Raw genomic sequence first — 25,597 nt, forward strand, 5'->3', positions numbered from 1 at the left:
GGAAAATCTGGACTCCGACTAACTATAACTAGTATCCAACATCATCTTATACCTGTTCCAAACAAAAACTTAGTATGGGTATGGCTTCCCTTTCAATATACTTAATTCTTTAGTTATTTTTGTTAAAACCTCAACCGAAACAGACCAAAGCTTGTGTTGAAAACAAACAAAACAGTAACAGAAACCGATAAACATATGTTCTTTAAAGGTTGTCCCAATAAATATTTCAACTATTTGAAAGAAGATAAGGAAGAAAATTTTTAACCACCCCCGTCCATTTAATTCACGAAACTAACCCCTTTACGCGTAATATTAGAGGTTCTGTAATCCCTCTAAATCCCTAAGTAAATTAATATTCAAGATAGATCTAAAACGGGAGAAAAAAGCGTTAAATTGTTAAATCAGTAGAAAAACATTTTTTTATTCCATGGTAATTTTTTAACAACGCCACCATATCGTAGCCTCGACAACTATATTTCTGGTTCCGATCTACGTATTTGACTTTCATTATAGCTACTATTCCAGCACTATTAGACGTTGATTAGATACTAACCTTCGTATTTGGTATTCTGTATTGATTAGCTTTGGCGGCAGGGTAGTATGATACAAGATGATTTGTTTATGAAAATGAACGACACTTTAGATAATTTTACATTTACGGAACCAAAGAGGAATCGACTATGCAAAGAAAATGTAATAAAAGAAGAACTAATTTGTTTGGACGACTCGGCTTTTCTAAATAATCTCTCTTTTGACTTCAGTGGGATTCTAAAAGAGAATAAAAACTCCGTAACTCTAAACAACGTCAACCAAATTAATAACATAGAGAAAAAAAATGTGGAAACAATTATCCATTCGGGAAGCACTGTGCTGAAGGATGGAATAAATTATAATGACAATATAAAAAACATATTTTCAAAAGAAATAAATAACAGTGTAACATTAAAACAGTGTCCTAGCAAAATTACATTTAGAAAAAAAACACAACCCAAAGATGTTGACTATGAGACTGAACAGAATAAAAATAGAAAAACAAAATCTACAAGCCCAAAGGTATTTAAGAAAACAGGTGACAAAAAGTACAGCCTCCTCAACTGGGGTCTCCCTCAAGCAGTGCTTGAGAAGTACGAATCTCGAAAAATTACTTCAATGTTCTCTTGGCAAGTAGAATGTTTAAGTAATCCCAAAGTGATCAATGATTTATCTAATTTAATATATTCTGCACCAACGTCAGCTGGAAAAACTTTGGTAGCTGAAATTTTGGCCCTAAAAACTATATTTGAGAGAAATAAAAAAGTAATTTTTGTATTACCTTTTGTTTCTATTGTACGAGAAAAGATGTTTTACTTTCAAGATATTTTAGGTACTAGTGGAATTAGAGCTGAAGGATTTATGGGCTCTTACAATCCGCCAGGAGGTTTTACTTCTATTCAATTAGCCATATGTACTATTGAAAAAGCTAATAGCCTTATAAACAAGTTATTAGAAGAAGGAAAATTGTCTGATATTGGAGCAGTTCTTGTGGATGAATTACATCTTCTTGGTGACCCCCATCGAGGATACCTTTTGGAATTGTTACTGACAAAATTAAGATATATTTCTGTAAAAGATGACAGTGTTCAAATACAAATTGTTGGCATGTCTGCCACTTTGCCTAATTTGGATTACTTAGCAAGATGGTTGGGAGCTGAATTGTATTGTACTAATTTTAGACCAATACCACTATTTGAACAAGTAATAATGAATGGAGATATTTACGATAAAAATCTAAAGCTTCTTGGTAAACTTTCAGTACAGCCAGAGTTAGGCACAGATACTGATGGTATCCTACAACTCTGTTTAGAAACTATAAAAGATAACTGCTCTGTTTTGATATTTTGCCCTACAAAAAATTGGTGTGAAAATTTGGCAAATCAAATTGCCTCAGCATTTTATAAAATAGGAAACTCACAAAATTTGTTAGGTGAGCTTTTGAGATATCAAATTAAGAGTAATTTGATTTTAGAGGTATTAGAGCAGCTCAAATACTCTCCTGTTGGCTTGGATCTTGTTTTAAAGAAAATAATTTCATATGGAGTGTGCTATCATCATGCTGGTCTGACAATGGATGAAAGAGATATTATAGAAAGTGCTTTTCGCAATGGAGCAGTAAGGGTGTTAATAGCCACATCAACATTATCATCTGGAGTTAATTTACCTGCCCGTCGAGTAATAATTCGTACACCAAACTTCCATGGGAAACCAATAGATTTGTTGACCTATCAGCAGATGATTGGAAGGGCTGGAAGGTTGGGAAAAGACACCATTGGGGAAAGTTTTCTAGTCTGTCAGAAAAATGACTATCAAGTAGTAAAATTGTTAATGACTAGTCAATTACCGCCAATCGAGAGTTGCTTAGAAGGTGATGGGAAACTTAAAAGGGCACTTTTAGAAGTAATTGCTAGCGGAGTGGCATCCACCCCTGGAGATGTCCAGCTATTTACACAGTGCACCTTGCTTGCAGTTACTGAAGTTCAGGATAAGAAGCAGCTTGGAAATCCCATACACGAAAGTATTAACTTTTTAATGACAAATGAATTTATTAGGTTACAAAAATCAATTGATGGACAAGAAAAATATATAGCCACTTCTCTGGGTAAAGCATGTTTGGCATCTTCTATAGCACCAGATGAAGGACTGACATTGCTTACAGACCTAGAGAAAGCTAGGCAATGTTTTGTTTTAGAAACAGAACTTCACTTAATTTATTTGGTAACTCCTTATAGTGCTTGTTATTCTTGGGGTGATATTGATTGGATGTTTTATCTGGAATTGTGGGACAAACTACCAAGTAGTATGAAAAGGGTAGGAGAGTTAGTTGGTGTAAGAGAATCCTATTTAGTGAATGCTACTAGAGGAAAAATTGAAAGCAACTCATCAAAGTCCTATCAAAGACTTATGATTCATAAGCGATTTTTTGTATCCTTGGCATTACAAGACTTGGTGAATGAAAAACCTTTAAATGAAGTCTGTTCTAAGTTTAACTGCAACAGAGGTATGCTGCAAGCCTTGCAGCAGTCAGCGTCTTCATTTGCTGGTATGGTGACATCTTTTACAAGGCAACTTGCCTGGGGCAGTGTGGAAATTTTATTGTCCCAGTTCCAAGATCGCATGCATTTTGGTGTGAGTCGTGATTTGCTAGATCTAATGCATTTATCTTCCCTAAATGGAAAACTAGCCCGAATATTGTATGATGCTGGAATAGAAACCATGATACAGCTTGCAAATTCTGATGTGACTGCCATTGAAGATACTCTCTACAAAGCAGGTCCTTTTGAAAGTGCTCGGGAGAGAGATGCACAGACAAATTTTGAAAGTAAAGAGCGAAATAAGTGCCGAAAGGTCTGGATTTCAGGAAGAGAAGGATTAACTGAAAGGGAAGCAGCAGAATTACTTATAAATGAGGCTAGAAGTTATTTGACAATTGAAATGGGCTTGGCTGAGGCAAAGTGGAACAATGGTAATATGAATAAGGCCGAAACCGCAATGGACAAAAATTACGGAGGAATGGTGAGTTACCGTTTATTATTTATTTAGATAATCATAACAATATTCATTTAGCATTGCAGCAACCAAGACACATCAGAAGAGTTTGATGGCAATCATGGGGTTGAAAAGAAACCAGAAACCACGACTTCAAATGAAAAGAAAGAAACAGTAAATAGTTCTGGAAAAAAAGTAAGTGCTTAAACAATCCTGGAAATTATTTGTTTAATCATTATTCAATAAATTTAGATACATTAATATATATCCAAGGAGACCGGACATTTTATTTATATGCTCTGCATTTTCTGTGATACTGCCTTAGAATTTCTGACATTTTGAATTACATGATGTGCTCTTAAATTATTAAATAAATTTTCTAAAATGCAACAAAGGTTTTTGCCCTATTAACGTGTTTGTTAAAATTAAGTATCCATCATCCTTAATACAGGTCAAAAATTCTAATGTAGAAGCAGTGATATTTTTAAAAATATTATGTAATTAGCTAGAACCAATTTATGTAAAAGTTATTCCATTGCCACAAGCAACTGGTTCCCATTAATTAGTTTTTATTTACGGCGACTGCAAGTTTGTAAGCATTTTGTGAATGACGGTTCTTCTTTTATATTCTATTATATTCTTTTTCTATATTCTTTCAAGGATGAGCAAAATATAGAAGAGTCAGAAGATATATTTAAAACAAACCAAAAAGTCTTTAGTCCAAAAACCTTTCAAGATGGTAATAATAAATCACACGAAAATGATATTGTACATGGCGATTCACCAAAACCAAATACTTCCTCTAGGCTGTACATCTCTGATTCAGAAAGTATGTTTGCTGATATAAGTTTTACTCGAATTGAAGAAAATGTAAGCCCAGATAACGCTAGATTGCTAAAAGACATATCAGGTAGTCCAATTTCTGATTCTATTCTGGAATTAAACATATCGAAGTCTTCATCATCAAATGCAAGTGCAAAAAATAATGACAGCCAGTTTGAGGCCAGTTTTTCGTTACAATTAAGTGACGACTCTCTCGAGACAAACCTTTGCTCTGAGAATAAACGGCAAAGAGAAACTTTCGATTCAGATGAGTCTGTTCTTGAAGCTACTCCTACCAAGAAGATGAAATGTTCAATTGAGAAAAGCCCATATAACACAGCTTTTAAGCGTTTTTCCAGACTTTCTTTACATGATGCCACTATCGAGACAAATGCAGATTTCTCGAAAATCGAAGTAGTGTGTGTGGCTATGAATGAAACTTTATTCAATGCATTTCTTCAAGAATTGAAAGACCAAACTTGCTTTGCACTTTCATTGGCTTGCGAATCTGGTGAGGAACAAGAACAAGTTATTGGAAGCAATATCGTTCAAGCTACAAAAAATTTCAGCAAAAAAGACAAATTTATTTGTCGAGGAAAGAAAATTGGTGGGGTTTCATTTTCATGGGGCGATAATGTTGCTTACTATGCATCTGTGGATAATGCAATACACGGAGAAAAGATTATGAATATCTTAAAGGATGTTTTTAGAGATAAAAATACTACAGTGAGGATGATAAATGCTAAAGAGCAAATTAAATTTTTATGCATATGCTGGGATGTCGACATATCTTGCAAAATTGAAGATCCAAAAGTAATTGATTGGCTATTGGATCCAGAGGGGGAAGAGAAGAATCTAAAAACCATGGCAAGTTGAATAGTTAGTGTAATGAAATTGCTCGAAGTGATTTTCTTTTTAAAGGTGGCAACATATTTTCCAAAACTAATAGAGTTGGTTCAAATGTTTAGATTTGATACATATAATGATGTTAATGCGAAAAAGAGGTCGTCAGTAGAAACTGTGGCAACATGGCACTTGATGAATGTATTAAATGAAAAGTGGAGGGCCCAGATGCCACTTTGTCAAATTAAAAGAATGTCAAGCTTGATAAGTACATATGGTTAGTATTGGTTTGTTTAATAGTGTGGACGCAGATTTAAGAAATTTTACTATCCAAAGGAGACCTAACAAGTCGGTGAAAAAATGAAAAAATCGCCCAAACACCATGTTGGTGAGTCTGGTATGCCAAGTCTGGTCAATAGGCACAGTCGGCCGACTATGTCGTTTCATATGGCGACCTAATTGGATGACGTAGTGATAATCGTTTTAATAGTATGGAATTTCAGAAAGGGAATTTGGATAATTATGTACAAGTTCATAATAATTCTGAAGTGTGAAAATTGGATTCATGTGAGTTTAAGTGTGATTTATAATGGCACATATTGGCTTCATATATATTAAAGGCTTATCAGGTCTCCTTTAGATTTAATGTCATTAATTTGAATTATAAGCAGGTCAAACATCAGCTATGGCGGGACAGGTCGCCACATTTGAACTATGTCTGATATATACTTCCATATTCCATTATACCTAACGTACATAATTGAATGTGGGGGCGATTTTTGGGTCCATTTTAAAAAGTAAACTTCATATGGAACATATTTCCTAAACGTCTTAATTTTTGAGATACAATTGAAATAAAATAGACAATTACTTAAGTAAGAAATAATAATGATAGCAATTCTCTGCATGCTGTCATATTAATGAAATTGTTATGACCATGCAGAGAAGAGGTTTTTATTTATTTGAGCGAAAACCATATATCGGAGTGAAAAAATTAAGAAATTAAATTTCTTTAGTAATGACTGGAGATTGTAAGAATAATTTTTATTGTAAAAAAAGTCAGTGGCGTACCATCAATGTCAGCCAAAATAGACAAGTGAAATTCTGTACGTCCGCCACTAATGTATTTTAAAAAAAAATGTGGTACCCTAAATAATGTCTCTTGATACATAGTACATGTGTGCCAAATTTCGAAATTTCTAAAATCTTTGAGGGTATAGTTTCCGATTATGTCACCCCTCATTTTAAAAACGTTATTATAAACGAACAGCAGGGTTTTGTCAAGGGAAGGTCAACTGTTTCGAACCTCCTGAGTTATGAGCGTTCACTGTTGGGGGTCTTTGAGAATGGGTATCAAGCAGATGCTGTATATACTGACTTCTCCACGGCCTTCGACAGGGTTGACCATTCTAGTAAGGAAGCTCTCAAGCATGGGAATCTTTGGAGACCTTCTAAATTGGTTTCGCAGCAATATCACTAACCGGAAGCAATCAGTTAAAGTTAAAAATTACATTTCGTTAGAGACTGTTGTGACGTCTGGTGTCCCACAAGGGGGACATCTTTCCACATTCCTTTTCAATATCTTCATTAATGACCTAAAAAATATTTTTTGCTTTTGCCAATTTCTTGCATTTGCGAACGATTTAAAGCTTTTTACGGTTATAGCATCACCTCTTGACTGTCATCGATTACATTTGAACTCTGGATCGCTCGAGAGACAGAACCTAGTTAAAGATCTTGGAGTTTGGCTTAATTCGGAGCTCACATTTACATATCACATTGATGTTATGACTAACAGAGCTATTCGATTGCTTGGGTTTGTTTTTCGGATTTTGAGAACATCTTTATGTATAGGGAGCTGTACTGTGCGCTTGTGCGTTCAATTTTAGAGTATGCATGTATGTGTCTGGCAACCATACTATGCAATTCACAAGGAAAGAATAGAGCGTGTGCAGCGTAAGTTCCTTAGAGGGATAGGTTTTAAATTGGCAATGTCACTTGAGGATATAAACTACGAGGAGATTATGAAGCTTTTGAATCTGACATCTTTGGAGAGTAGGCGCATATTTTTTAACATCGCTACATTATACAAAATGTTTAATAACTTGATGGATTCACCAGATCTTCTGGCATCTGTTGGTTTTTCCTATTAATGCATGAAATAAGGCTCTTTTTAATATTGATTTTCATAGGACCAACTATGGCATTAACTCGCCTATGAATCGAATGTGCAATCTGACAAATTTTTTACTCACAAATAACGAGCATATATTTTCTGACTCTGTCAGTAGTTTTAATTGCAAAGTAAAGATGACTGTTTTTAATCAAAACTTGGTAGTTTAGCAAGTATAAGTGTTGGTGTTACTATTTTTCTTAGGTTAAACTATATTGTAATGATAATGTAAATGCTATATGCGTAAATAAAATTTTTAATTTTTTTTAATTTAATTTTTTTAAATTTCATATATGTAAAAAATTTCATATGTAAAGTGGTATTGCACATATTAAAAAATATATTGTTCAAAGAAACTTCCACAGGAGCTAAGTGAGGGTGTTTGTCCCTCACTTAGCTCCGCCCCCCTCAAACAATATAAAAGCAGGTACAGAGTAAAATGCGACCCAATTTCAGTCTGACGAATCCAACAGGATGAAACATTAGCTAGTTCGACTCAATAAAAACCGGCGCATTAGGAATCCAGAAGTTTTATAAAATGCAAAAAATATGTTTTATTTTTCAAAACTTTGCCACCCTGTATCCCAACAGTTAAGATGTTAAGGATATCTGCTTATATGAAGTTTTCTTTTTAAAATGGAACCAACAATCGCCACCTTAATTATTGACATTCAATTAGAAAATACCCTATATATGAAGATATAGGAGGGGAATATGGAGGTATATGAAGATATAGGAGAGGTATACAGAGTCATAATTAATTTTTTTGATAGCATATTTGAGATATTTAAAAATTTGTAGTAAATACAGATTTTTTATTTCATTAAAATTGGGACAAAAATTATTTAGACTTTTGAATGACGTTTTACTCGATAATAAGCTTTGATGAGAACAAAAAGAGATATTTTTAGAGTTGGAAATGAAAACAGTGTTATGTCTGGCCAAAATGGAGTCTCGTGGCATGAATGTTAAGAAAGCTAATTTGCAGAGATTAGTAGATTTGTTAAAAGTTCATCAGGCAGCTATAGAAAAGAAGGCATATTCCTTGGCTGGAAGACGTTTCAACTTTGTATCTCCATCGGACGTGGCCCGAGTTATAGGTAACCATTTAAAGCAATGTATAGATTCCTTAAATTAGCAAGGTGTTTTTTTATTGTAGGCATGTCTAGAGAAAAAAGAATTAGTACAAAAAAGCATGTACTGGAGAAAAGTGAACACCCAATATCCAACATGGTATTGCAATGGAGAAAAATTAATTTTACTTTGTCAAAGGTGATTTTTCCATTAATTCGAGCTGTACAAAATGACAAAATAAGGGGATGTTATCATACTCACACCGCAACGGGGAGAATAAGCATGCACGAACCGAATATGCAAATGGTGACAAAAGATTTTGAGGTTCTCAATCCCTTGACACAGGAAAATGTTAAAATCAGTTGCCGTAGTGCATTTAGAGCCCCAGATGGGTGGACGCTTATATCTGCAGATTACTGTCAATTGGAGTTAAGAATATTGACTTATTTATCCTGCGACAAGCACCTGACAAATATTATGAAAAATGATGGTGACGTCTTTAAGTCTATTGCTGCCAAGTGGAACAATGTGGCAGAAGATATGGTAAGTTTTATTAAGTAATTATTTTATTAACTTGGTCTTTGGTTTATGAAAATAAGTAATTTAATTTAATGGTTTGGAGGCAAAAATAAAACAAGTAAGAACAAACTCTTGACTGGAATCTTCGGCACTGCACTAACACACAATAACGCGTTTTACCACAAACTGAAACTCAATTTTACGTACTCGACGCGCGTTTCGCCAACCAGGTTGGCATCTTCAGGAGAAGATTAAAACAGTTTTAATCTTCTCCTGAAGAAAATTGAGTTTCGGTTTGTGGTAAAACGCGTTATTGCGTGTAAGTAAGAACAAGTAAATATACAAACAAGTAAAATATACATATTAATACTATATTTAGTCTTCACTTCTTAAACTCTTTCGATCCTTTTGAATTTCTCGATTATTGTGAAGGCTGTATCAAAATTATTTGTCATGATTTTCTTGAAAAATAAAAATGAAATTTATTATAAAAAAAGTTAACCTACCAAATAAGAAAGCTAATGAAACTTGATTTTTTATGCCCTCCTCTTCATTATGCGTTCTAACACTTCGAGAGTGTTTTTTTCAGTTTGGGCGGCGTCCAGAACTTGTTCAGAAAGAACTTTGATGGAAGGCAAAATCGCAGGAGCTGTAAAGAAAAAAAGTAAAAAATCTTTAACTTTTGATATTTGTGAATCAGTCACCAGCCTTCGTAGCCACATTTTACATAAAAAGTCTTATTTAATTTCACCGTGGAATAATATGCCCCAAAAATCTCGATTTTGAATTCTGAAATACCCTATGTTTACCAAATATTTACCAAAACATTTTGAGGCATGGTCAAAGAAATGTATGATTTAAATTAGACAACTCCTTTTTTTGGAAAAAAAAATCAAAATGCCTACCTAAGTTGTTTTAATTAACACAACACAAAACACACAATTCTAAGGTTTCAAACACATCTTGTATTTATTTATTTTGTATGTATTTAGTTACCAGTGTTATGCTAGCATGTTGCCTTTTATATAGGTCGATGAAAATATGAGGCAAACCACTAAGCAGCTCTGTTACGGAATTCTCTATGGAATGGGCGCGAAAGCTTTGTCAGAGCAACTAAATATATTGGAAAATGAGGCATCTAAATTCATAGAAATCTTCAAAAACGCTTACCCCGGTATTAAAGATTTTTTCCAGAAGACTATAGAAAATTGCAAACTGAACGGTTATGTAGAGACAATAACTGGACGGCGAAGATATTTACCGAATATAAATAAATCTGATATATCTTTAAAAAGTGAGTATATATACCAACCTGTAATTAAGTTATTTTGGTGAAGTAGAAAAATGTGTGTTTTTTTATTATTATACATATAGTGTGATGATGGCTCTCAAGATATACACAAGATTATTCACGTTGAATATCGAGTAATTGGGAAAGAGAACTTTTCAAAATGTGAACACCCTGTTGCCGTCTCGGTAATTTGAATCCATTTGTGGAACTTTTCGCTAAACTACAATAAAATTATCATTAAAATTTTGCCTTACAATTATTTTATAATTTAAAAATTGAGGGCAATCTATTATCTATTTGCAAATTACTTTGCTACTTCGTCAATAAACTCTCGAATTTCCAAATTGTCTAACCTGCTTATCTGATGAAGCAATTGAAAAGCCTAATATCGTCACTGTGCAGTGTTCAAACAACAATTCTTTTATTTTGATATACATAGCTCAATATCTTTTAAATTTAAACTTTCTCTAGACATTTTCAACGACGGTAATAAAAATTTTTGTTTTGTTAATAATAATGTATATTAGCTGCTTAATTGACTTGTTGTATGTACATAAATAACAGCAATTCATTATGTAAAAACTGAATTATCTCTACAAATTCCATTGATGTGCACCATCTAAATTTTAGGAAAATTGCATTAACAGTACCTAAACATAAACATCAATTTTTACTTTTAAAAAAATCTAAAGAAATTTCTGTTAGAACGCGAATGACTGATTTATGTTTACATCTGATAAACTATAACAAATAATATTGTTATTATTTTGTGTATTTTGCATTTTGAGTATAGGGTAATAGTCTGAAACAATAAGTTACTTATAACTCCAGGTCAAGCAGAAAGACAGGCAATCAATACAACCATTCAAGGATCTGCGGCGGACATTGTAAAAAATGCCATGATATCCATCGAACACAAGATCTGTGAAGTATTTAAAAAATCTAGGCACAAACCGATACTGACACTGCATCTTCACGACGAATTAATTTACGAGACACTCGAAAAGTACATTGAAAAAACCGCTAGAATCGTTAAGACGTGCATGGAAAATTCGGCGCGGGATTTTGGAAATTTTACAGTAAAAGTCAAGGTCGGAAAATCATGGGGAGAATTGGCCGAGTACAGTGTTACCAAAAATGGAAAAAATTGAAACTGCCTATTAATGTGATATTTCTATTTTTATTGTAATTAATAGCTAAGTATTTGTTTTAGTATTTTACCCTATTTTGAATGTGAATTTTATCAAGCAATTCTTATGAGTAGGTAACACATAACAAATGTGATAGACGCTATTGCGTTTAGTGTTTTGCAAACTATTTTTTTACATCTATTTTAAAGTTATTTTATTATTTACATGGTTTTGAACATTGTCACCCATACATTAAATAATATAAAAATATTTCAAATAAAGTTACTCTATTCATTACTGTCATTTCCCTCTGTCTCTGTGCTCGTTACATCTTGCTCGGTTCCATTCATATTGATTTGGACGACTTGGACAACGTCTGCGTGACTTTGATTAGAGCTATTTACTTCGATTTGAAGATTGCTGTACTCATCCTGGAGCTCTCGGATTTGATGATGCAGATCGGCATATTTCTTTTGTAATGTTTTTTCCCTTTCCATTTGCCGGTTCACGTCCTCTGTTAGGGACTGGAAATAAATAGTTAGTTATTGTACATCCGGATCACTTAGTCGGAATTTTACTAATTATTTTTATTAAAAATAATAGGGTCCTTGCAGATATTTTTTTTATTAAGTGAAAATACTTAATAGGACTTAAAAAGTATTTGGCCTAAATATTTTTATCATAAGTAAAATATTGACGCCGTAATAATTCAAATTTGAACTGTACAATTTCCCACTAAAAACCTAATCAGTTTAACATGTTTTTATGAGTTTTCAATTATTTTTGGGATGAAAATGTTTTATCGTTATAGCATCGTGCCAGCCTGCAAAATTACAACCATTTCACCTCCGGGAAAAAAAATCCTAATAAAAAAAAACAACGAAAAATATGGCTAAATGCCATAAGGCGCGAATCTAAATATTATTTCATTAAAGAGCCTTTGTGAAGGCCATTTTAAAGTATCTTATTTATTTTATTCAAAAATTTTAGGTACTTTAAAAAGCTACTTTCCAATTCATTACAAGAAAAATAAATAGCAGCCTAACCTTACTTTAGTTTGTTATTGTGTTTATATTGTCCTTTTTCAGTTGTAGCAGTATATGGAAAACTAAATTATGGGATTTCAAAAAAAAAAGCCATTAAGCGCGGATCTAAATATTATTTCATTAAAGAGCCATGTTGTGAAGGTCTTTTTAACGTAAGTATTTTATTTATTATTTATTCAAAAATTTTAGGTACTTTAAAAAAAGCTACTTTCCAATTCATTACAAGAAAAATAAATAGCAGCCTAACCCCACTTTGGTTTGTTATTGTGTTTATATTGTCTTTTTTCAGTTGTAGCAGTATACTGGAAAACTAAATTATGGGAATTCAAAAAAGAATGAAAAAAATATAGTTTAACACATTTTTGCTTGTCAACAAGACAGAAAAAGAACTTGTACACCACCTAATTGAACAGAGTAGCGGCTTTGTATCACTCAAAGTTAAAGGGCGCGGACGATCTGTCTACGAGATAATTACAGAGCAAATATGTTTTTGTTTTTAGGAAAAATATTCTGGAATATAACTTATTGCTGCATTATAGAAGATAATTAAACAAAATTCATGTAAATTTGAAAAGGCAAGAGGCCTATTTTTTTTTCCTTACAACTGAACCTGAGACAAAATTTATTTGAGAGGTTGCTTCGAGAGACCCTTATTTTACGTAGACCAAAAAATTTTTTTTGAGAGCACGAAAAAATTTCTATTTTTTCTCTATCTTACCTGAATCCTTTTGGGAAGTGCTGCTCTCTCTTGTTCTTGCAAGAACTTAAAGGTATTCAATTCTAGGTTTGCTTGGTCAATATTTTCATAGAGGTCCTGAAGTTGCTTGATCAGCGCTTGCGCTCGCGACTGATAGCCTCCAGTCAAAATTTTCAATTTTTTCTCCATCTTTGCAGCTCTCTTGGCCTCTTTCGCCATATGAGACCTATTCTGTTCTAAGCGTTTTTCTGCAGATTCTAATCTAGAATATACGCATTTTTTATTTCACAAGCCTTCATCAATAAAACAAAACCGTAGTAAAAATAATATAGGTGGAGAAACCTAGAAGGGCTACTCCAGTTTATGGGGAAGAAGTAGTACAAAACAAAATTGCATTATATTCGAAACCTGTACTAGACTTGGGAATATGATGGAACTGATTATGTTCTGTGTCTGTTTCTGGAAATTAATTAGGAGACACGTTGGAGAGTTCCAGGGTCCTACAGGAAAAGGCTGAACACTGGTTTAGTGCAAATAAATTAGTTTTAAATAATGATAAAACAGAGAGAGTGTTTTTTCTATCTATCTATCTATATTGACCCAAAACTTCAGTAGGACTCCCATATAGATTTTGTTGCTCAGAAACTGACCAAAAATTTGTATTTGCTTCGACGTTTGACCAAAAATGTCTGTCTTGGTGTGTTAAGGAGTGCATATTTTGCACTCCTTAACACATTTAACTGTTGATTTTATCTTGTTGGCTCAATTATTATATTGTTTATATCTACTGGAACCTAAGATAAACTTTGTTAGTGATGTGATAATTTTAATTCTATTATTGATTGTTCGTGGTGCTATAGACAATTTATTTCTTTAGCGGGTTTGTTTGTATTATATTTGTAGTATCATAAAAAAGTATATCATTTAATGTTTTGGTAAATATATTGTTATTATTTTTATAAGTCTAATAAATTTACCTGTCCTTCTTGCTAGCAAGGTTAGCTCTGGTATATCTATTCTGGTTGGGCAAAAACAGTACTTGACTTAAGCATTCTTCCCATACTTGAGTGTAAGCTTCAATTGGCAATTCTCCATGACTCATACCCATTTTCACCACATCCATTTCTCGCTTCAACATTTTCTTGGCCACCTCTAGGTCTTCTGTCCTGAAGCTTTCGTAAGGATGCTCTTCTAAAAAAGCCAACTGCTGGGCTTGCGATAGAGTTGATCTTTTAACTTGGGTCGGTAAAGGATTTTTCAAGTTGTCATATTGCAACATGGTGACCATTTCACATTTGATCAGTTCCTCTGCCCGTTGCAATTCGGTTAATGAGTAACTTTCATTTGCTGGCCTTAGAACTGAAAGGTTGATATCTTGAGGACGAGGAAATTCTCTCTGTATAACCTGCAAACAATATTCATTTAAAGATATTTGTTACTGTCATTCTACTTACATCTACTAAAATCTCACCTGAGACCTCAAGGCCAACTCCCTGGCTGCTTTGATTTTCATTTCCTCCTGATATCTCTTGTCTATATCAGTCTGATCTTCAATTTGTTGATTCTGAGCTTGTTCAGGTACATGCTCATCTTCATGTTCCGGAACCACTATTTCATAATCATTTCTGGGCTGTGGAAGGCTACTCAAACCTATCTTAAGTTGTTGTTTTAGTGACGACTGAAATATTCGATGCTGGGCTGGTGTATCTCCCACCTCCATTCCCTGAAATATTTTGAAATGATAATATTTGCCCAAGGAAGTCCTTTTTTCTTCAAATTACCACTAATTTTTTTTATATTTTTCTTACCTCTGCAGGATTGATGTTAAGTCTATCCCTAACAGATGAAGCAAAATTCACTGGTTGTCCTCCACTCAATGGGACTATAGCTCCACTGCGGGGCGTCATAAACCCTGTACTCCCTGGGGTGGCACCCCCATCACTCCTAGCTGATCTAAATGGAGTCGCTAATACAGTGTTTGGAGTGGCAACAGCTTGAACTTGTGGAGTCACACCACTAAAGTCAGAGTTATGTAATGGTGTATTTAAGCCTCCCTTTAGAGGTGTGTCAACATGTGTTAGAGCCATTACATTTTGAGCTTCTTGCAGAATCCTATGAAATTAAGGAATAAAGCATCTTTCAAGAATGATTTGTATACAATCTCACCTATCAGTTTGCGGTGCAGGTGTTCTGGGAGTGGCAGCCGCTTGTGGAGTAACTGTATAATCATTTAATAAAGTATCTGTAGTTTCTATGCCACTTTCAGAGGCAACTTCTTTAGCTACTTCACTAGCACGCCCCAGTTTTATCACCTCATGTAGCTCTTTATCAGAAATTTGGGGTTCTGGTAGTACCAACTTGGACCTAAAATAAAATACTAATGCATTTCTATTATAACATATTTACTATATGTTTTATACCTTTTCCTAGCAGGTTCCTGATTTTGCAACATGGCTTGAGGAATATCATTCTCCTTTCTCTGTTTTAATTTCTGTTTATCTTTCTTCCTTTCTTTCTCCTCCTGTTCACTTCTTAATTCTCCATCCAAAGTCTGTTGCGTCATTTTAGAGAAATCCTGTGCCATTGGATCCAAAACTTCATTTGAAGTGTCATAAAATCCAATAGCAGGCCTTTTCTCAAAAGGAATTTCTGCGTTGTAATTCACCCCTCGCTTCTTACGTTTGCGTGGATTGACCTCAATCCCAGCAGCTCTAAGTTCTCTGCGTTTTTGCAATGCTGCTAAACGACGCGCTTCCTCAAGTTGTTTTTCTCTGGCCTTCCTTTTAGCTTTTTTACCTAAAATTTGAGAACTACTGTAAAGGGAATAAAGTTTTGTGTGACATCACTATCTAACCCTGTGTGTTTGCCAATCGTGCCCGAGCTTCAGATAACATTTCCAATTCGTCTTCATCCATGTCTTTAGGATCAGGTCTAGCAGGTTTTGTTTCTGGATTGGGATCAATTTCTCCAGGTTTAAGTTTCCTGGGATCATCCCCAGCATCTTCTCCTTCTTCCTTTTTTTGTGCCTGATCCAACAAATACTCATATCTCTCCAGACACTGAGCTGCCGTTCGTCCAATTATAGGAGCAATAGTTCTCCACTGGGTAGGCATAAGTTTAGCTAAGTGCAGTAATTTTTCATCTTCTTCCCTTGACCATTCAGTCTTTTTTATGCTGGGATCCAGCCACTCAAACCAACGAGCTTTGCATTGCTTGGCCGATTTTCTGTGTAAAAGTGAGGCTATACGAGACCACTGATTTTTGCCATATTTCATAACAGCAGCTTTAAGAATTTCATCCTAAAAAATCATTTTTGAAACATTTTCGCTAATCTACTTTGCTTTTAACATTTACCTCTGTGTTTCGCCAAACACCACCCTTTATCATAATACGCGGCATTTTGAACGTAGTGTTTTTAAGGCTACTATAACTATATTTCTTCTAATAATATATAACCAAAAATCTGATTAAAAATCCCAACCACACTCCTAATGCATCTTTACGAAAAATGCCGTCAAGCCTCCAAACAGTGAGATGGTAGAAAATCCCGAATGGCGTTCGGGTTCGGGCGGGAGATTGGTTTGTAACAGCCGATCCGCCAAGAGCTGAGTCGTGACATACGTGATTGAGTGACAGAATGTTTAGGTTAGAACCAGCGACTTTTATAGGGATATCAAGTTTGAAGCTTATTTAAAATGATTTATCTTACTAAGTTAACATTTTATTACTTTTCTAATAATGCAGAACAGGAACATAACTCCTTAACAAATAGATTTTCACGACGACTTTATGTATTATTCATCCAGGAGGTGTAACACAACGAGGTAAATTTGATTTAGTATTTTATAGTAGCTCACAAAAAAGGCAATTTGCATGTTTAGTGCAGAAACGTCGTATTTTGTAACATTATTCAATTTATAGGATTAAAGGTTAATAAATATATGTATATTCGAATTATTGCAAAGATATCTCAGAAGCACAGAAACAAAATATCAAGCATCAGGAAAAGTTGAAGAGAACAGAGTATTCATCTTAAGGAAGGGACAACTTAATCATGAACGCTTGAAGGACCAAATACAAGGAGTTGCAAGCATCTGTAAGAAACTAGACCAAAAGAATATATGCCATAGACTTGTGACTAGGTAATAAAAATATGTGTAGAAATGTGTAGTACATTACACTGTACAACTGAAATTATGTAAGTATTAATAAATTTCAATTATGTTAACGTAATTTTAGAAATGCCGAAGGTGCCTTACTTCCTTCAACTCAGTATGTACCTCTAGGCAGAGGTGGAGGCAATAGAATGTACCTGAACAACTGAAAGACTTGGCTAGAGTTCTGGAAGCAAGCAAGTTACCTAGATATTAGTTTGGTTATACAGGTATATGACCTTTCTTAGTAATTTTTGAAATCTTAAATATATTTGACATTTATTAAAACAAATACTGGTAAATCCTAATAAGATGTATAAAGGTAAAATATTATTACAGGCTTTTACTTGGACAAGGCACTCTGGATTGTACATCAAATACAAGGAAATGTGGATGGAAAAAAATTATGTTTTGAGAATAATTGTTAAACTGCTTGAGCTTATAATTTTTGTTTCATTTCAACCATTTGAACAGTTTTACATCATAAAAGAGAACAATCAGTACAAATATATTCTGCTACACCAATGCAACAACAAAAGATTTGGTGGGGCCATTAGGGGACATTTCTGGGGTGCTCTGGAGCCGTGGGTCCAGAAACCAGGTCCACGATGCTGTAGATTTAAAGTATTTTTGTATCACCATAAGTACATTTTTATGTGATTCTCATGTGGCTATACGAAATGCCCCATCTTATTTGTAAAGTAAGCTAGGGGTAGGGGCCCATAAATGAGTGTTATCCCAAGGTGCACTCAGAACTGACTAGAATAAATTGACAGTGAATTCAGTCAGCTTATAATCAGTTTTATTCCCATCATCAGCTGTAAACCCTACCGATTTTGCTAAAAAATGAATTTTGTTGTGGACATTGTCATTCATAAATGTTAGCCGGTGGCTGTAATAAATATGGGGCCATAATGACAACAAAAATACTCACGGGTTAATAAAAAATATTCTTTTGGATGTGGTTTTCAGCACTCTTCGATAAAATTAATTAATGTGTCCTGTGCCGATTTAGCAAACCAATGTACGTCATGTACCTTTAAAACAAGCACCGTTTTCCTAATTCGTATTCGGATTATACCTATCTAGTATCGACTGTCAAATTGCAAAGTCTGCCTAGGGATATTCCGATACTAGTAAATACGAGTAGGTACTCGATACTTTTGATTCGATACCAAGTATTTATAGCATCGAATCAATCTTGCGATACTTACTCGGTATCGAAACAAAAGTACTTGGTATCAAATCGAGTCAGTCTCATCATTGAAAAACAAAACCGAACGCATCAGACAAATATAATCTCTATCTGATCTATGGTGACGCGTTGTCTCGCGCCAGCCAAGCCGAACTCGTCAGACTTCACTCGGCCGAGCCCGAGCCAAAAGTGTTTTAATTATTGTCCTTCAACGTTCATTGTTAGTTTCCTTAAAATAACTAAAAAAATAATAAAGTGCTAAAAGTATCGATACTTTAGGAGTAGTATCGAAAAAAGATTTGAGTACTATCGAAATGAGTAGGTATCGATACTTTAATGAGACCGGAACATCCCTAAGTCTGCCATTTGACCTGCTACATCGAGATCCCTCGCGAGGCGAGACTTTCCCAAACGGGACCGAACGTCGTTCGGGATATTCGATTATTTGAACATTCGATCATTTGTGGTGTTCTCCAAACAGTTTTCAATTGCAAAATCACAGATCATAGAATCCGAAAGTAACCATGGAAAAAAATTGATGTTTGATTCGATAAGTTTAGGATTTCTATTGTTAAAACCAAAAGATCTGTGGTGTATGGCAACAATTACACAATCAAAAATGGTTCGTTCCTTCTTTACAAAATACAGTGGCACAGCTGCCATAAGCCGACTTTTTTAAGGACTTTTCTTATTCTCCCCAAAAAGTAAAGATCTACCACATTAAAATACGGAGTCCACCGGTAGAAATTAAAAAAATCTCATTAAAAAGGTATTCCTTGATATTAGAAATTAGTGATATGTGAAAGAAGTCTTGAGAAAATGATTTTTTTTTAAATTTTAACACCCTTGCGAAATGATATTCATACAGAAAAATTATTTAAGATGATGAATACGCTGTTAAACATGGGAGACTATAATTGGGAACGCACATTGCTTTCAGTTAAACCCGGTGCATCTAGCGGTAATTTCAAAAAGCTTAACAAATTGCAAAATTGGAATCAGTAAGAAGAAGAAGAATTGTAATTTCCACAACTGTAGTTAAAAAAGAACCTTCGTATTTTAAGAATCTTGATATTAGTTTTAAATGGATCCTAAAATTGCCAAAAAGTTATTTGAAAATGGGGCGATTTTTGTACTGCTAAATGTTCCAGAGGGTACAGAATTTGGTATTGATTTAAAATCATGGAATACTGGAGAGAAATTTCGTGGAGTTAAAATGGTGCCACCGGGTATACATTACATTTTTTACAGTTCTGTGAGCAATACAGGTGATACAGCACCAAGAACAGGATTTTTTCACTTTTTTAAGAAGTCCGAAGTGTATGTGAAAAAGTGGGATAACATTACACAAGGTATCAGCACGGAAGAAGTATCCAATAAAGATGTTGGATTAACTGATAATTTAAAAGTGTTGGACCGTTTCTTAGGGCCATACCCTTATGATATACTAGATAGGTGGAAAATATTAACTGCAAATATTACAGGTGAATTAATGAACTGTGTACCGTAAAATTATTGCTTTACTCATTTTTAGAAAATTTATTAAAAAAACTGAATCCTCTGTGTGGCGAAGTCCGTTCTGCATTAGAATTAGAAAACTGTTGTGATGCTGACAGACCAAGAGGCAGTAGATCGGAGACTGGGGAGTCATCATCTAAGAGATTGAGAAACTCTCATGGTGAAGATGATTTATTACCTTACTTACAACCTAAAGATGGAACAGAATTGCGGTTAACACAATTTCCTGAGAAATGTTATCCTGAAGGTTCATCACCATCTGAAATTACTACACATTCTTTGGACTCAACATATGTCCTTGAGAAAATGATCCATACTTATTTACAGTGAGTATTTTTTATTAGGACTGCTTTGTGATAATAGTAAGCATTTTCTAGACCTACCGATATATTAGGAGAACTAGAACTCTGTTATATCTGTTTCTTAGTGGGACATAGTTTGGAGGCATTTGAGCAATGGAAAAAATTATTTAGTCTTTTATGTTCCTGTGAGAGAGCTTTAATTAAATACCGCAAAATATATGACTTATTTTTAAATGTAGTAGAATTGCAAGTAAAGGAAGTACCTGAAGAATTTATAGCAGACATAGTGACGAATAATAATTTTGTTTATGCAAAGTTAAGAGATCTCTTTAGATTTATTCGCAACTCTGATGCTGATGATCAACTGAAATGTAAAGCCGAAAGATTAAGAAAATCATTAAAACATAGTTGTAAATGGGATTTTGGAAATTTGGACTTGGAAGAAGAAGATGAAGCTCCTGTTGTTGTTGAATTAGGCTAGTGTATATTGTATTTTGTAATGTTGTATCTAAAAACCACTAACCTAATATAAGTTTTCCAGATTATAATATAATGTTATTTTCCTTCCAATCCTAGAATTAAGAAGCTTCCATATTGGGAATTCAACCCGTATAAAATTTCATTAATGGTGTTATGTTATTAACAATTAGTAAAAATTAATAATAATTAATAAAAACAAACAGCAACTAATAAATAATGAATGGTTAGTTAGAAAAAGGGGTGGGTGATGTATTAGGTTTTTAAATCACAAGGTTAGGAACGTTTTGTAACAGAACTGAATATTCAAGCAAAATGAACTATTTGATTCATTCCAAACGCGTTAAACTTGTTACTAGGAAGATGAGCGGCGTCACTGCCATGTTGAACTGAACAGGCCGAAATAAATCGCCTCTAAGCTCTCGGGTTCACCGTGCTTGCAATTTCTGAAGATTTGACGTTTCGTCTTAGTTCAGATCGTTTAATTTTGTATTTCTGTGGTCAGGGAAATATAGTCATCTTGGCTTTATTTGAAAGTAAATGCAAAGTAAACTATAAAACAAAAATTATCAGTTTATGTTATACTGCAACATGAACAATTCGGTAAAAGGCTGTTTCCTTAAAATTTAAAATCTTCGGGGTCAGGCAACCGATAATACACTTTAGTTTTTGGAATAAGTCCTAGGTGACGCCACCAACAGCAAGCAGACCGTTGTTTTTGCCGAATTTAATATGGCGCCTTATCGCAAGGCCTTCTGGGAGTGTATGATGTTTCCATATTTCAGTGTCTAGTTTTAACGCGGCGTACTACATCGGTCGTCGGTGAAAGTGGTTGTTTATTACGTGAAATGTTTTTTAATTAAACGTATTTTTTTGGTTGCACTGGATTTGAAAACATTTCCATGGAGCGTATTTTAAACGAATTTATTCTTCGATCAAATGGCCAGGTGTTTGGTTAACCCTACATACACCAAAACACTGGTATTTAAACTTAAAAGTATCGGAACAGATTGTGATGGTAATTTTCAGTAGTAAACATCAACCAGGGAATAATCATACGACATGCAGGTAATTGTGAATATATTTTGCCTTTGATTTATTGCGGCCTATAAATTATAATAACTTTGGGCATACTTTCGGTTTGTGGGGTTAGTATACCAGGTGTTTTTTCTGAAGAACGGTTTTGATAGGTATTAAAAATCTATCCGTTTAGGATTGGTTGTAAATTGTAATTAGCTTATTGTTGTATTGGGAATGAAATAAGACTATATAAATTAATGATTTGGTGAAAGTCGGCTCGTATTTATTTATTTTGCAAGTTGTTATTAGTGTTTAGAGTTTATTTTTCGTATTTTGTTGTAGGACGACTTTAGTATAACAGGAAGCCAAGAGAAGGGGCCGTTGATATGCAGCTACAATGGCAGAAAAGCCTGATTTAGCCGCAACAACCGGTGTCCAAAATGTAGTGGTATACGTTTCTAATGAAAATTTTGGTCAAGCTTATGCCATCGACCAACAGCACAATGTTCAGCAACAGGGTAATGTTCACGCGACTGGATACCCAAACGAGAACCATACCATGGCCTCCATGGCTAGCCAGAAACCCTACTCCGATAAGCAGATGTATGCTGCCAGTGAACAAGTAGTTAATGCCAATCAGGGGAGTTACTTTGCCAATGTGATATCTCAAAACGGGTTTAACCCAGGCTATCAGAATGGTGCCCTTAATAAAAGTTATCCAAACACCGAGTTGCAGCCATGTGAAAAGATCCAGGCAGGACCTGGACGACCAGAAAATGTTAAGGTGAGCGGCAATGAGTGTGAACGGTATGCAGACTCTTACATTTACGGTTCTGAGGTGCAGACACAAAGTGTGCGATGTGATTCAGTGCGGTCCGAGACTGCCGAATCGAGTTGTAGTAGTTTGAGTTCTGCGGATGAAGTGAACAACCAGTCGCCCGATATGGTTGTCTATGATCCGAGTATCAGTGTTCGGACTGGGAATGTTATGGTGGCAGTGGGACCTCCCTCTCTCCCCCAACACTCTCAGGCCAGCAATGCAGTTAGTAACTCGGGACAATATGTTACTGTGCCCTATGGTTGGAAAAGACTATTGAATAATGGGTCAATTATTTATATCAGGTAAGTCCCTGGCGTGTTGTGTTTGTTTGAAATTGATTTTAAATCACAGAATTTATTGTTTTTCATATGGCCTCAGAATCCCAAACAACAGGGTTTTGTGATATTTATAAAATCCCAGTATTCCAGCATATTATATTTGAGCTGGAACTTGAATTAAGTGTAACTTTATTACGTATTACTGGTGCTGCGAAGGCATAGGCGTGCGGATTTGGAAAGATCAATAAGATTAATATTAATTAATTAATAAATATAAGACTCAATATGAAAGGCCGATATCTGATCTCAAAGTTTCCCGAAACAAACGTGGAAAATGTAATGGCGTCCTTCTCTTTTATATCGTTGGCCTTGTTCAGCCGTGTATAACTGTTGCAGGTAATCATTAAACAGGGTAATAACAGTTCCTCGTTCTCTAAGATAGTGTGCGGAGGAAATTGCCATTTTTTACTTTCCTCACTTAATAATTTATGAAGTAGGACCCAATTAGCACAGTTGTTTTTCAACATAACCACAAAAAACCCGCTGACTAGTCATCGTAATTTTTCTTCGCTTCGATTGGTGTATGATTGACCAAAATCACCTACGCATCGCGCCGTTGAGCGGCTATTGCGGACGTATCACTTAAACAGTTGTGCACTGCTGAAGCAAAAAAAAAGTTTTTATCGTTGTCGTTTTACCCGCCCATGTTCGAAATAGTTGCCTCGCCCGCAGTAATATGTTTCGACGACTAGGTATCGAGTTTTAAAAATAAACCTGTTTCTCGTGTCGTAAATCCGTATTGCTGGAGAAATAGAAAATTAGAATGTGAAATAAACACTGAAATATACACACCCGTCATCTGCCGCCATTCGTTTCGATTATTAATTTCAGGCCTGTCGAATCGGATCGCTCTCCAGAACTCGGTTTATTTTCTAACCCACATGAGCGCCTCTCGACATTGCGAAAATATTTTATTGTCCCTCGTTAAATTTCAGGCGAATTGATTGCCTGCTTCCGGGTTATTATTTATGGGGATATATACTTAAACTACCACCTTATATATAATTCTACTCTGCACTTATCTCTAAAAATAGAAAGATGCGTGATATGTGCTGCTTTTTTTATGGACTTTCCCCTGGGATTTCCCTATTTAGTTCTTTTCATTTTTGAGTTAATATAAGGCTAAAAAAATTATGGGACCCATTTATTTTTTTTTAATGAATATATTTAAGTTAAGTTAATGTAAACAACAAATTTTTTGAACAGAAGAAAATGGAGAAAACTTGCAAACACTGCAAGAAAAAGTCAGCTCACCAGTAGGATGTGATGTCTGTAACTCCTACTATTACCCTAGTTGTGCAGTACAAGCCTAATTTATGAACAAATGCAACAAACTGATTTGCTGCCCAATTACACGCGATAAAAGTGAGGATAGAGAAGACAAAATTCTAGAAGTGGGGAACTGGGAAGAAGACAAGCTAAAAAATAGTGAAACTTATTATAAATGAAACACTGAAACCCTCCCGGGATGTACTGCATGAACTGAAAACCTCGGTACAATACTTGTCAGATTTATTTGAAGATCAAAAGAAAGCATCAGACAAACATTTTGGAGAAGGTAAAATTACTTGGAGACTAAAACATTGTGTTGAATCAGAGGATAGATGTTTTAGAACAAAAATTTACCATGCGAGAACAAGATCGACAAAATATCATGATTGTTACAGATATATCAAGCCAACAAAATGAGAACACAAAACAAGGTATACATCTAGTTCTTTAAACCATGAAGCTGAATATATCTGAATATAAAATTACAGATTGCTAGAGAATTAAACAGAAAAAAGATCTCCTTATCTTTGTGAAATTGCCTGAACAGAACACAAAAACAGAAATTTATAACAAAAAATCAAAGAAATAAAAGGAATATGGATTGGAAGGAAAAAATGGAAACATATTTTTTAACGAAGACCTTAAAGCTATTAATCAATTACTATTCAGAAATCTTTATCTTCCGTTAATGATAAACTTAGTCACATAAGATCTGAAGGAAATCTCATGAATATATGTGTAAATAAAAAAAAGTTTAAGATATTGAAATGGCTATAAAATTTAACATTCTATATATAAATATAAGAAGCTTAAAAATTAAAGAAAACGATCTAATAGAAATAATAAATAAGCATGAAAAAGAAATATACATAACTGCTCTCATAGAAACCTGGTTGTAATTAAAATGAGATATCATATTTTAATATCGGAATATGAACAAACCACTATTCCAGAAATGGAAAAAAAATGACTGTACTGTATGACTGTGTTCAAGGTGACTCTACAATCATTACTATCTATAGGCCACCTAAAAACCAAACCGTAACTTTTATACAAGAAATTATGGACGCTCTAAAATCACAATGCAATATTGTAGGAGACATAAATTTGAACCTAATTGGTGAATCTGATTCAACTAGGGACTATATGAATGTTATTAAAATGAATGGCTTTAAAATGCAGAATATAATAAGCCCGGAGAATCCCACAAGAAAAACTCATGAAACAGCTGCTGCTATATTCGATGTTCCTGTGTGAGCGAGCTCCATTGATTTTGCCTGTTTGTGCTGCGGCAAGTCCATAGCTCCGCTCTGACCTTCACCTCGACTGACTCCCCTAGGAGGTTGACGAGGTGGACGACGCAAGTTTGTGGTAAGATAAAGGT

The 25,597-nt window shown here is 34.5% G+C and overlaps 4 protein-coding genes and 1 long non-coding RNA gene across 14 annotated transcripts in view; 4 read left to right on the plus strand and 1 right to left on the minus strand.

Annotated features, from left to right (window-relative positions):
• Positions 1-463: 463 nt before the first annotated feature.
• LOC132700322 (DNA polymerase theta) lies at positions 464-11,395 on the plus strand. 8 transcript variants are annotated; one of them, XM_060667549.1, is made up of 9 exons: positions 1,172-1,296; positions 1,364-3,549; positions 3,601-3,717; positions 4,183-5,211; positions 5,266-5,464; positions 8,272-8,460; positions 8,520-8,977; positions 9,983-10,247; positions 11,076-11,395. In XM_060667549.1, the coding sequence occupies exons 2-9, from the start codon at positions 1,393-1,395 to the stop codon at positions 11,393-11,395; spliced, it is 4,734 nt and encodes a 1,577-aa protein (XP_060523532.1). In that variant the 5' UTR covers positions 1,172-1,296; positions 1,364-1,392. The 8 variants fall into 8 exon arrangements, 7 of the variants coding, with proteins under 7 accessions (XP_060523533.1, XP_060523530.1, XP_060523529.1 ...); XM_060667547.1 differs by lacking the exon at positions 11,076-11,395 and adding an exon at positions 9,543-9,617 and having other exon boundaries at positions 467-3,549; positions 9,983-10,119; XM_060667545.1 differs by having other exon boundaries at positions 471-3,549.
• A 266-nt stretch (positions 11,396-11,661) lies between these two features.
• On the minus strand, positions 11,662-16,611 carry LOC132700323 (cell division cycle 5-like protein). The gene is made up of 9 exons (XM_060667553.1): positions 16,472-16,611; positions 15,972-16,416; positions 15,538-15,913; positions 15,284-15,481; positions 14,926-15,229; positions 14,589-14,840; positions 14,095-14,522; positions 13,139-13,379; positions 11,662-11,898 (listed from the first exon to the last, which is right to left on the minus strand). The coding sequence occupies exons 1-9, from the start codon at positions 16,514-16,516 to the stop codon at positions 11,662-11,664; spliced, it is 2,526 nt and encodes an 841-aa protein (XP_060523536.1). The 5' UTR covers positions 16,517-16,611.
• Positions 16,612-16,800: 189 nt separating this feature from the next.
• On the plus strand, positions 16,801-17,724 carry LOC132700324 (uncharacterized). The gene is made up of 4 exons (XR_009618632.1): positions 16,801-16,941; positions 17,039-17,259; positions 17,357-17,501; positions 17,611-17,724. It is a non-coding gene; the product is annotated as an uncharacterized LOC132700324 (long non-coding RNA).
• A 1,352-nt stretch (positions 17,725-19,076) lies between these two features.
• Positions 19,077-20,820, plus strand: LOC132700785 (protein AAR2 homolog). 2 transcript variants are annotated; one of them, XM_060668319.1, is made up of 3 exons: positions 19,077-19,818; positions 20,001-20,310; positions 20,362-20,820. In XM_060668319.1, exons 1-3 carry the CDS (start codon positions 19,551-19,553, stop codon positions 20,765-20,767), a joined length of 984 nt encoding a protein of 327 aa, XP_060524302.1. In that variant the 5' UTR covers positions 19,077-19,550; the 3' UTR covers positions 20,768-20,820. The 2 variants fall into 2 exon arrangements, with proteins under 2 accessions (XP_060524302.1, XP_060524301.1); XM_060668318.1 differs by having other exon boundaries at positions 19,081-19,950.
• A 685-nt stretch (positions 20,821-21,505) lies between these two features.
• Positions 21,506-25,597, plus strand: part of LOC132701559 (uncharacterized) — a 248,037-nt gene continuing 243,945 nt past the window's right edge. For both annotated transcript variants that reach the window (XM_060669599.1, XM_060669600.1), the window contains exons 1-2: positions 21,506-21,831; positions 22,126-22,905. In XM_060669599.1, coding sequence (XP_060525582.1) covers positions 22,181-22,905 — 725 coding nt within the window. In that variant the 5' untranslated portion in view covers positions 21,506-21,831; positions 22,126-22,180. The remainder of the gene's footprint in view (positions 21,832-22,125; positions 22,906-25,597) is intronic.

Source organism: Cylas formicarius, unplaced genomic scaffold (assembly GCF_029955315.1).
Source record: "Cylas formicarius isolate icCylForm1 unplaced genomic scaffold, icCylForm1.1 PGA_scaffold_4__25_contigs__length_36172078, whole genome shotgun sequence".
Taxonomy (NCBI): domain Eukaryota; kingdom Metazoa; phylum Arthropoda; class Insecta; order Coleoptera; family Brentidae; genus Cylas; species Cylas formicarius.